Raw genomic sequence first — 12,090 nt, 5'->3', positions numbered from 1 at the left:
TATAAACAGATAAAGTACCTTCCACCCCAGTGCCTCTCTGACCGATTGCAAAGACTCTAGCTGGTACTGGAGGTAAGAGCCTTTGCTGATTACCCTGTCCTCCAACACGGGGTCGAGTACAGTCCTTGGCAAGGTGTCCAGTCTGTCCGCAACGAAAGCATCCCTTAGCCCTGGGTTTAGTGCAAGCCCTAGAGAGATGACCCAACTCATCGCAGTTATAACATCTCACAGGCGCTGCAGCTGCAACTTGTCTGACAGGTACAGCCCGAATAGGAGGAAGAGGAGCTGCTGCTACTCTAGCTGGGGCCTGATGGTGGAACTGAGTCTTTTGTCTCTTCCAGTATCCACCCCTAAAGTCTCTGGATCCACTGTTACCTGCCACTGCCTTTCCCTTTCCCTGAAAATCCCTCTCAGCTGTTTCCTTCTCCTTATGAATCAAGTTCTGTTGCTCAATGATCAGAGCCTTTGCTAGAATTTCCTTCATGACCTTCAGTTCCAAAATGGCCACATCACGCTCAATGGAAGCATTCAACCCCCGCTGAAACTTCTTGGCCAAATCCTCAGCATCCATTGATTTCACAAACCTATATAGCCTAGAGAACTCTGCCTCATACTCTGTCACCGTCATCTTCCCTTGTGTTAGTGAGAGGAACTCCCGTTCCAATTTTTCTCTCACTGAAGCTGGAAAGTACTTCTCTCGGAATAGTCTCACAAAACCATCCCAAGTCAAGGTGGTCACATCAATGGTCTTTTGCATACAATTCCACCACACCCTAGCCTCACCCTTTAGCATGAAAGTGGCTAACTTCCTCTTTTCGATCTCATTACAGTCCATCATCTCGAAATAATTCTCCATATCCTCGACCCATTGATCAGCCACCATGTAATCCATGCTTCCATGAAACTTGGCTGCTCCCAGATGATTAATGTCTCTAGCCAATCTCAACAGACGACCAGGGTCAGCCATTTCACCCATGGGCGGAGTAGGTTGTACACCGATAGAAGACTCTACATCATCATCATAAAGCTCCTCTATGGGACGGAACCTGTCCCTATCACCAGTTCTACCTTCTCTTACACCCCCACCACGACGTCTAGGCCCACCCCTCGGAATTTCCATTACCTAGGAAGCATAGTATGTTTGGTTAATACATGTATAACACTCAACATAGTATAAGTCAATACTAGTCCATATTAACCAAGTCGATACTACAAGAAAAGTATTCACGTTCCTAAGACTACTTAGCGGCCTAAACGACTCCTAACACTCACACATACCCAATGACTTAGCCAATACCGAAGAGCACACGATGGGGATCCGCTGCAGACGGGCCATCACTCGGAAAGTATTGACACATCACCAAATATGCACCTTACGCTCTGATACCAAACTGTCACGCCCCGAATTTTGAATAACCAATTCAAATCCGAAACATGAATAAACAATTAATACAAATAACGTTCTGAATTTTTTTCTCTCAAACAAACACACCACTCGCCACTCAACACAAAAACTCGAAAACCTCGAGTTAATTATTACAATTCACTCTTACAAAGTAAAATTGCAAAGCTCTAAATGAGCATAACAAACCTCACAATATAATGCTGTAATTCACATAACACTACTCTAAGCAGCCCGATCACCGTCCTGGTTCTCCTGACCTGTAGGATTTCCCGCTACACAATTTGAATAGTGTACCGGGAGTTGCAACAACACAAAACCCGGTAAGCTTTTTACAGCCAGTATGAGTAAACAAGAAAGAACTGTTGATTTTAAATTACAATTCTTATAACTCAACAACACAACCAACAATCTCAACATCCACGACGCAAACGTCAAACCCATTCAATATCACCACTTTGGTCCTATCTCACAACACTATCACCACTTGGGTCCCATCCCATAACACGTTAGAGCTCTAACTGCCTCGTTACCTCTGACACCTTGGCCTAGGGTCAAGCAACGGCAAAAATACTTCGGTTAACACTATAACCGTCGCGCTTTGGACATCCCCGTCCTCAGCACCATATACTTCGGTTAATAATAAACCGTCGCGCTTTGGACATCCCCGTCCTCAGCACACAACTTCGGTTAATAATAAACCGTCGCACCTTGGACATCCCCGTCCTCAGTACACAAACACTCCGGTTATCCTTAACCGTCGAACTTCGGACACCTCATCCTCAGAACCCTACATTCTCTGACTCTATACATCCTCCAATGTAAATCATGAATATTAACAAGAACTCATCAATCATGTTCATCACATATAAATATGGTAAGTCACATGTCAATTTATAATAATTTAATCATCTCAATTTCACACTCTTCAATGTCACGCCATTCACATATAATCACGTAAATATATATATACGTAATTATCCGCTCAGGGATAATCACTAATACCAACTATAGTTCACACAAGAAAATCGTGAAATTCATTTTGTATAATTAAAATCATTTTACTTACCTATGGACCGTAATTGATCAAGTCCATATGATTTTAAAACAAATATTTATTCCATAAATATTTTCACACAATGACGACAAAATAAGGTAATTAAATTTATTCGGTTCGTAATATGAACCACGTGAGGTTTACTCACCTCTAAATTCCCGCTGCGTCTTCTTAACAGCTCAAAATACACTTTCACGAATCGTCCACCAAATCAAACTGTCGATCACCTAATCAAACATGACCTTAACTTAGCCAATAACTCAAAAACATAATCAAACGACAATCCAACGGTCGGATTGAAATTAAATGATGATCCAACGGTCGGATCCTCACGGATCGCCTTCCTAATCACTGTTTTGCATTTATACGAAGATCCAACGGTCGGATCTTCGCCCATGACCACACAAAGCCGCTGGGACAGTCATAAGATCATCATATCAAAACTACAAGTCCATCTGACGGTCCTAACTTCACATATCATGAATCAAACGATCGAAATCGATCGAAACGTAAAAATTCATAACTTAATCATATGATATCCAAAAATTGCGTATAATATATCAAAATGATCGTATTGAAATATAGAATCTGAAAATGTACAGAAACCATATTTTTGACCCCCGGAGGTGGCCGGAAAGGGCCGCCGGAGTTAGGGACAGAGCCGCCGCCGACCACCGCCAATGGTGTCGGGGCCAGGCTGCTCCGCTTCGTCTCATCATGCCTAATGATTTTCTTAACTAGCATGTAAGCTGAAGATGACCGGAAGGGATAGAAATTACCTCAAACCAGTCGGGTTGGCCGGAAAAAACCCAGAAACCGGTGAGCTCCTAGTTCGACGTAAAAACTGCAACTTCAGGCCTCGATACCTTCTGGAAAGTTGTTCAGATCCTCACTCTGAGTTCACCAGTTCAAGAAACACTCAAAACAACATCCTGTAGCGCGAGATATGTCGATCGAAGCTTTGGTTTTCGATTTGATCGGGTCTGGCTTCCAGCCGCCACCACGAGTAGCGCCGCCGTGCAAGGCCACTTCTGGGAGCTTCAGGACGTTGAGGTGAGCTTGTGGATGGAGTTTGGTGAGGAGTGGTGAATGGTAACTTGAGATATCAAGCTTGAAATCAAAACGGGGGTAAACCGGCCTCGTGCTCCACCGCCGTGTACGGCCCACGAGACGGCGAAAGGCTGTTACCGGCAGCTGCGAAAGGAAGAGGCGAAGCTGTGGAACGTGGTCTGGGTCGATTCAAAGGCCTGTGGAGCGAGAACAAGCTTGGAGAAGGAATGCTCTGTTTTGGTTGCTGGTTTCGGCAGAGAGGGAGAGAGTGAGAGATTTTCTTTCTTTTCTTCTGGAGCTGGTACACCACCATCTATCAACATGTAGAGTAAAATACAACTAGTGTCGCACTACCTCTCTTAATGCTTGAAACACAAAGAGCACACCTCGATTTTTTTAAACAAAGTATTTGCCACTATAAATTTGTGATAAAACCAGAAAATTCAATAACTAGTAAGTGGAAGATGAGGTTATTACAACAATCGTTGTGTAGCATAATGAGCAGGTTCAATAAACAATGTCGTGATGATAGAACTTACATGGAATTGTCTAAGAAAGGATGGGTTAGGACTTGGGCCTCCTTTGTTGGGCCTGCCAAGTACAAACGCACCAATAGGACGTTAGGCCTATCTCGATCAAACTCACCTCTTAGCAATTAGGGCAAACTGCCGCTTAACTTTTAGGTTCTCTTCCAGTAATTTTACACTAGCATTTTTCCACACATGCTCTGCATGTGCAAGTTATTAATTTTTTTTCTTCAGAAAATAAAAAAGAAAAAAGTTGGTTATTGCAGAGAAAAGAAAATGGGAGAGAGAAAAGTGGGTTGTGGATATTTTTTTTCAAATTTTTTTAATAAAAATATATTTTGTAAATGTCTTAATTATCCTTGTGATTTAATTAATTTTCAAAGTTTATTAATCTTCTAGGGTTAATTCTGTCAAAATTTTAGATTTTGGCTAACAAACCCTCTTCTCTTAATAATAGTATAGATAAGGATTTGGGTTCCAGCACCTGGATAATTACTACAATATTCAAGGCTGAAGGCGGAGGAAATTGAGATACTACAGGTCTGGAGCAATAACCTTTACCTATATTTTTGCGATCGTCTTTTGCGTCAAGAAATTTCAGCAGTGTAGTTTTCATTAATTTCTTGTAAAGTGGCGGGGGCTAATGTACTTGGTGAGAAGTTGCATAATTGCTCCTACCATTTCTAAATGATGACAGGGTGCTTCAATACCTCAGACTTCTAGTTTTGGACGCCTTACTTTTCGTTTTTTTTTTCCTTCCGAATTTGCTAATTATCTTTCATGTTTCAGTTCTTTAATTTCCTATTGAAGTTCGTTAATGTTTTCTTACCTTTGTAAGGAATAGGAAATAGGTCTTGTTGTTTAATTATTTCCTATTGTAAACAGGTTGTTTGTAGTCCTTTCAGAAATAGGGGTTAATGTTTTCTTACCTTTGTGAGGAATAAGAAGTAGGTGATTGTTGTTTAATTTTTTCCTATTGTCCGTGACAGGTTTTTCTTAGTCCTTTTAGAAATAGGGGTTAATATTTTCTTACAAAGGTAAGGAATAAGAAAGAGGTTTTGTTATTCTCAAAAAAAAGAAGAAGAGGTTTTTGTTGTTTAATTATTAATTTCCTATTGTAACAGGTTATTTTTAGTCCTTTCAGAAATAGGTAATTTCCATGTTTTCCTAGTAACATCAGAAGGACTTTTATATCAATATAAAAGAAGGATGTAGTGAACATATAACACCAGCTACTCAGCTAGCATAACACAACTTACCTATCTCTCGATTCGATCGGCGCGTTTTGCATCTTATCCGCAAGAACGAATTAATGGGGCCAGGCAAGGATATTTTCAAGACACCTGCTAGACGACCTTTTACACGGTCTTTGGTACAAAGAACACCAGACGCACCACAAAAACCAATCTTCAAGGATGAGGAGGAGCAGCAGATAGACGAATGTCAACTTCAAATGGAGCACGAAACACTCCAAAAAGAACTCTCTCCCGCATTCTGGCTGTATGCGGAGTCCGTCAAAACAGAAACCATACTCCAAAAACTCGAGAAATACCGAAACAAGTACCGTGACACCTATTTCAAGAATGACGACGACCCCGCCTCAGAGAACGACGATATCCTTCAGGTCGTAGACATGAGTGCAGAGGATGTAAAGTCCGACGACCCTGTAGAAGATCACCAAAATATCCTTCAGGTCGTAGACATGAGTCCAGAGGATGTAAAGTCGAAAATTGGTAAATTAACAGCTTTAGCTCCTGAACGTGGCTTCCCAGTGCCATCAAGGGCCGAGAGCAGTCAGAGGTTCAGCGACACTCTCGAATCATGGGTTCTAAAACGTAATAGAGAATTCAAGCGCAAAGACACACATGATGGTGAACAATACAATATTACTCACGCTCTGCTCACTCGGATATATAAGCTCTGTACGAAGAAAAAACACATGCTGCTTCGTGAAATCTACTACTCAAATACTAAGCTCTACAAAGATGTGGAAAGAGTGGCTGAAGCTGTTAATGATGTATGTTGTATGATCGGCTGCACCAGAAACAGTCTCTATGTTTCTGCGGGTGAAAAAGGTCTCGTTTATGGTGACATTTCTTTCAAGTTGGGTGAATTGGATTTTGACGGTCGTTCCGGAGGGAGTCGAGGAATAACTATCCCGTCAAACACTAGTTCGATTAGTGATATAAGAAGTAAGGATCGACTCTACTTTGTAATAGTCGTAGAGAAAGATACAGTTTTTGAACGGTTGGCGGAGGATGGGTTTTGCGAGAAATACCATTGCATAATAATAACCGGAAAGGGTATGCCAGGTGTGGATACCAGAATCTTTTTACATAAAATAAGCATTGAGCTACAGCTTCCTGTGTTTGCACTCATGGACTGCAATCCGTATGGACTGCGGATTTATTCTGTTTATCGTTACGGGTCTAAGAAAATGTCCTATGACCGTGACAATTTAACCACACCCTATATTCAGTTGTTGGGCATACGGTACTCGGATATTGACAAGTTTAAAATACCTGCAGAACTTCTCGAGGAGTTGACTGAGAAGGATAAAGAAACTGCAATGAGATTGATGGGTCGACGACATTTGAAGGATTATCACCATGACTTGAAATCCATGATTGAGGAAAATAAAAAGATACAAATCGAAGCTCTCTATTATGACGACCTTGAATATTTGGCTGAAGTTGCTTTGCCCATGATGCTTGACGAAAAATTGACTCAGCTCTTGAAATGACATTATTATTGTTAGAGTAATCTTATATTCGCTTGCCTATCTACTTCTGGGATAGTAGATAAAGGAACAAAATAAAGTCTGACCCTCATACCCACACAAAGGTAAGGAATTAGAAAATTTTGGTCTATAGTTAAGTGCATTTATTTTGATCACAAAATGTAGGTATCAATCTCAATCCCATGCTCTTTCCAGCTGAGAGGTGCTCTCATGGGTTGAAAGAAAAAAAAAATTCCCTGTATTACTTAATATTTCTGATTCAAAAGTTGTCAATGGAAAGCTAAAAAAAAAAAATCTTCAGTTGTTTAAAAAAAAATATTAATATTTTAATTATATTAAATTTTCTTTCCAATCTTAAGATTTTTATTATTTCTTTCCAAATTACTATTAATAATCTACTATTATTAAAATTGGAAAGAAATCATAAAAATCTTCAGTTGTTTAAGCATATATAGTACTTTTTCTCAAAATAAAATAAAATAAAGGAATCATATATAGTCCACGTTCTCTCTTCCTCGAATAAACCCTAATTTCTGTTCCTCTCTTGTTCACCCACCCTGAAATCTTTTGTGAGCTTGGGTAAGATCAATGGATATTGATTATTCTCTAAACGCAATTAGAATCCAGAAAACAGGATTCTTCTATCAGGGAGAACGTAAAGTCAAATATTCGGAATTCAAGAAACTCAGCGATGTATGGTTCTTTCACTCTTTTCTTTGAGTTCGTGTCTCTCTTTGCTCTCCTCTTTTCCTTTCGGGTCAATAATGGAGGTTCATTTTGATAAATCTGATGAATTTGGAAATGTTCTTCAATCATATGGGTTAGGATACTTTTGTGTATGTTTATTCGTTACCATCTCAACTTTAGTTGTGATGTTTACTTTTCAGTTTCTTATTGAACCAAAATATGCACTGAGCCTTGGCAATGCATTACACTTTATTCTGGGCAAACTTCAACAATCAATACTAACTTAGTTGCATTTTAATATTGATGCACTATCTGTTCGTTAAAATTTGACATTTTGGCTCATATGCTAGCTGTTGATTTCAAAATTCGTAAATTATCCAGTTTTGTTTACTACAGGTGATTCGTAGCTTGTTTCGTTATTTGGTTGTGTGAAGTTCTATTACCAAGGTCTATTTTAAGTTTTGCGGTTCTCGGGTTCTGCCTTTAGAACTCTTTTTTAACCCAATTTTACATTAGTATTTAGTGTTGAGGTCTGGCAAAACTTCAACAATCAATGTGAATTTAGTTGCTCTAGTTATTATCACCCTAGGCTCCTATCTGTTTTGTTAACTACTGTGTGTATATATAACAACGATTAATCTCTCTCCCAGTTTGCCAGGCAGAAGAAACGTTGGCGGAAGATCATGAAGAAATTAAACTCGTAAATATAATCATCTACCTCCATCTCTATATAGTTTTCAGTCTTGATCAGCCTTCACAAATTCATGACAAATATGATTATCTAATTTTGCAGCTGGGCCAATAAAATGGCTAAGAAGGCATATAAGTTTTATTTGCAGGTGATGGAAATAAAGAAAATGGAAGCAGTAAAATTTCAGTCTGATGCACGAAAGGCCGAATTGTTGGATCAGGAGACATTGGTGGGGGTAACAACTGGAGCGATTACACAAAATATATTGGAGGGGGTGAGAACTGGGGCGATTACAAGAAAAACGATCAGGGATGCATATGTTAAAGATGTTCTTGAGGTGAGATCAATTCTATCTAGCTAATTAACTAGCAGTTTAAATTGTGTTGAATCCTTTATTTAACCAATTTTTTTGGTGTGTGTTTTTTCCTTATTCCTCTAATCGAGTAGATATATTTGTACTAAACTGTGTTGCAGAATTTCGACAAAAATCGGTATCTGTCATGGAATTTTCATCAATTTGTGATGAAAAAGCGACAATTTGGAAGCAAAAGCCTCACTGCTTCTGGGATAGGTGATAAAGAAACAAATTAAAGTCCGACCCTCACACCCACATAAAGGTGAGGAATTAAAGTCTGATTCACTCATTCTACCATATATAGCTAGTTAAGTGCATGCATTTTGATCAGAATATGTGGGTAACGATGTCATGCTCTTTCCAGCTGGCTGAGAGGTGCTCGATCTCATGGGTTGAAAGAATAACAACTTTTCCCTGTATTTGGTTTAAGCTTTAATATTTCTGATTCAAAAGTTGTCAATGGAAAACGGAAGGTTTGCAAGGTTGAGGGTGTTATTCACCTTTTGTTATCCAGAGGTGTATAACGGTTAGAACAAGATGGCAACTATGGAACGTTCCCTTGAGGAAGACCTATCCGCCTAAGTCTCGTCGTCTTTAAACACTAAGGGCAAGGAGAAAATTTAACAAGTTTTTGTTTTCTCTAAACTTTGTCCACTCGCTGTGGTTTTTTCATAGTTTGTAGGCTTGGCTTAAATAAATGAGACTTGATATCGAATGAGTGGTTCTATCCTACACATAACCATGTTTCCTATCTGCTCCACTTATGGTCTAACAGGCATGCAACATGATGATAAGTAGCACTTCAGCACAATTAATTAAAACTGCACTTACATTGTAATACACTATTCAATTAAACAGTACTGAAAGCACAAAGCTTGTATCAGAATTCAAAAATCACAATCGAAATGAAAATTTACAAAGGAATAATTTACAAAGGAATAGCGCACAATTGATACTCGATCGTTAAAGAGATAAGAATTGTTCTATATAAAAAGCTAAACATTTTTTTTTCTGAGAGTAAACGCCAATAGATGTAAACAAAAGAACTGCCAAGCATATACCTGCTCATAAACACACGCATTGCTTGCAGCTTAATTTTGCTGCCCAAATTAGTCATTAACCATACAACTCTTTTTCCAAATACCAAGCTGCCCGGATTATCATTAGTTTCTGTATGATTCCATTTGCTTAGCCTGAAATATGATAGAAAGCAAAAAAAAATTGATTTACAAAACATAGCCACAGGGAAGCTGAACTAATTGAGTTAAAGCTTAATTAACAGTTAAGAAATCATCGCACAATACATCATGAAAAGTCAACAAAACATAGCAAAAATGATAAAAGAAAATGATGTATGGTTCTGGCGGAACTCTGTCACAATGAGATCTAAGAGTTCTATATATGCCATTTTATAATATGGCTTTGAACAGGAAGGGAAGAAACTCAACATGGATGATAATAAGAATTTTCAAGACACACATGAATATTATAATACAGAGCCAACAAAAGCATTGATTAATTATGAAGCTTACCCTGCAACTCCTCTGTACTTGGATACACCACTTGAAATTTGAAAAGCCACCGTTTCTTCTGTAAATAAACAAAAATAAAAGGGATACTAACTAAATAATTTTTACAACAGTTAAGGTAGATTGCTCAATGCTCATTAATTTGAAGATGAATAAATACCTTCTTAGAGAGGCCAAGTATTCTTCTTTTGTTAGAGTGGTCACTAGATCAATTTCATTCTTCTAATCGGACACTGAAAAATTTGTAAAAGTTGATGTTCCCCAGTACTTGAATGCTGCCAAATCATACGCTCTTGCTGCGGATTCTTCTTCATCATAAGCGATAAGCTCCTGCATATATATTTTGTGTCAGATGATTCAAGATATGTTTATCTGACAATTAAGTCATGATTTGGTAGCACTCAAATGAAAAATGTTTTCTTCTGCTGACTGCGAAATATACATTCATAAATTTCAAATGAACAATGTCTTCTTCTGCCCTTTATTCTTCAGTTCAGACTTTCAACTTTGATTCTCTTGGTCCTTCACTAATAATAGCCCTCAAGGTTAAAACCACATAATGTTCACTAAGCAATTGCTTACAGTAGGTGAACTGCTGGTTTCTACAGTTGGATAGAACTTGTGTCAAATTTTGAAAGGATGAACTTCTTCCCTAAGGACTGTTTGAGAGAGTAATACCAGTGACTGATAAGTTGATGAACTCCAGAGTCATTTACGGCAACATAAGCTTTGGCCAGCGGCCATATGGAGCTTTCCACACCTCCTTTGAACACACTGCAAATGTGACCGAGTTGATCTCCATCAGGGTGAAGCAAGCTTAGTTCAATCACCAATGGCTGAAGGTTCCATCTGTCACGCCCCGAATTTTGAATAATCAATTCAAATCCGAAACATGAATAATAACAATTACAATTAACGTCCTGAATTTTTTTCTCACAAACAACCACACTTCACACCTCTCAATATTACAATAAATCAAATCCTCAAGTTAATTATTACAACACACTCTCACCAAATCAAATTCTAAGGCTCAATGAGCTTAACTCACCTCACTATTACAAATGCTGTAAAACTATAACAAATTCTCTAACCCGCACGATCACCGTCCTGATTCTCCTGACCTGTAGGATTACCCGCTACACAATTTGAATAGTGTACCGGGATTGCAACAACACAAACCTGGTAAGCTTTTGACAGCTCGTATGAGTAAATGAAAGGATTGCACGATTTAAAGTAACCAAATCGACTCAAGCATAAATTTAACTCAAGTATTTTCTTTGCATAATAATTGAAGTGTACAACGTCACTTCAAGCATCAATCAACTCACATCTCAACATGACTACTCAAAAACAAACAACTGTTTACTCAATATATACTCACAGGCTTATGATTTATTTATATAAATCATCCCATGCAGTATATTATACTTACAGGCTTATGATTAATTAGATTAATCACCCCATTCAGTATATCATACTTACAGGCTTATGATTAATTATATTAATCACCCCATTCAGTATGTCATGTCATACCCAAGGGCATATGATAACTCGTTTATCCCCCAAGCAGTATGATGGCAGACAGACTAGAGCTCTAACTGTATCGTAAAGTGTCACCTGGGCCAAGGTTCACCTTACGAATGACTGCTTTTCTCAATTCACTCGACTCCTCATTTAATTCATCTCAACGACTCAACTATCGCACTTTACTCAATTACCCATTATCATAGACAACACAACATCTAAGATAAATCACATATTCCAAAGGGTAATGCTCAAAATATAACTCAGTAAATTACACCATCCAATATATATTCCACGTAAATATATATATACGTAGTCACCCACACAAGAGTGACCACTAATACCAACTATAGTTCACATGCAATAAAATCTAGAAATTCATTTTTTTATAGTTAAATACATTTTACTTACCTATGGACCGTAGTCGATCAAGTCCATATAATTTAAAACAAATATTTATTTTCATAAAACAATTTCCACAATTTCTCAATTAAATAAAATCACCGAATTTCGGTTCGTGAATGAACC

The 12,090-nt window shown here is 38.3% G+C and overlaps 3 protein-coding genes and 2 long non-coding RNA genes across 8 annotated transcripts; 2 read left to right on the top strand and 3 right to left on the bottom strand.

Moving 5' to 3' along the window:
* Positions 1-296: 296 nt before the first annotated feature.
* LOC133744991 (uncharacterized) lies at positions 297-1,120 on the bottom strand. The gene is made up of 2 exons (XM_062173001.1): positions 376-1,120; positions 297-334 (listed from the first exon to the last, which is right to left on the bottom strand). Exons 1-2 carry the CDS (start codon positions 1,118-1,120, stop codon positions 297-299), a joined length of 783 nt encoding a protein of 260 aa, XP_062028985.1.
* Positions 1,121-1,486: 366 nt separating this feature from the next.
* LOC133742383 (uncharacterized) lies at positions 1,487-3,888 on the bottom strand. Its single transcript, XR_009862536.1, has 3 exons — positions 3,239-3,888; positions 2,608-2,686; positions 1,487-1,677 (listed from the first exon to the last, which is right to left on the bottom strand). It is a non-coding gene; the product is annotated as an uncharacterized LOC133742383 (long non-coding RNA).
* A 1,460-nt stretch (positions 3,889-5,348) lies between these two features.
* On the top strand, positions 5,349-6,779 carry LOC133744990 (DNA topoisomerase 6 subunit A-like). Its single transcript, XM_062173000.1, has one exon. The coding sequence runs from the start codon at positions 5,349-5,351 to the stop codon at positions 6,777-6,779; it is 1,431 nt and encodes a 476-aa protein (XP_062028984.1).
* Positions 6,780-7,226: 447 nt separating this feature from the next.
* On the top strand, positions 7,227-9,219 carry LOC133742200 (uncharacterized). Its single transcript, XM_062169876.1, has 5 exons — positions 7,227-7,469; positions 8,114-8,163; positions 8,257-8,491; positions 8,629-8,771; positions 8,874-9,219. The coding sequence occupies exons 1-4, from the start codon at positions 7,365-7,367 to the stop codon at positions 8,743-8,745; spliced, it is 507 nt and encodes a 168-aa protein (XP_062025860.1). The 5' UTR covers positions 7,227-7,364; the 3' UTR covers positions 8,746-8,771; positions 8,874-9,219.
* A 75-nt stretch (positions 9,220-9,294) lies between these two features.
* Positions 9,295-10,882, bottom strand: LOC133744186 (uncharacterized). 4 transcript variants are annotated; one of them, XR_009863407.1, is made up of 5 exons: positions 10,717-10,882; positions 10,481-10,640; positions 10,199-10,368; positions 10,042-10,099; positions 9,295-9,702 (listed from the first exon to the last, which is right to left on the bottom strand). It is a non-coding gene; the product is annotated as an uncharacterized LOC133744186 (long non-coding RNA). The 4 variants fall into 4 exon arrangements; XR_009863405.1 differs by having other exon boundaries at positions 10,481-10,882; XR_009863408.1 differs by having other exon boundaries at positions 10,621-10,882.
* Between the last annotated feature and the right edge of the window lie 1,208 nt (positions 10,883-12,090).

Source organism: Rosa rugosa, chromosome 4, assembly GCF_958449725.1.
Source record: "Rosa rugosa chromosome 4, drRosRugo1.1, whole genome shotgun sequence".
Lineage (NCBI taxonomy): Eukaryota > Viridiplantae > Streptophyta > Magnoliopsida > Rosales > Rosaceae > Rosa > Rosa rugosa.
This window is presented reverse-complemented; position numbering and strand designations above follow the sequence as displayed.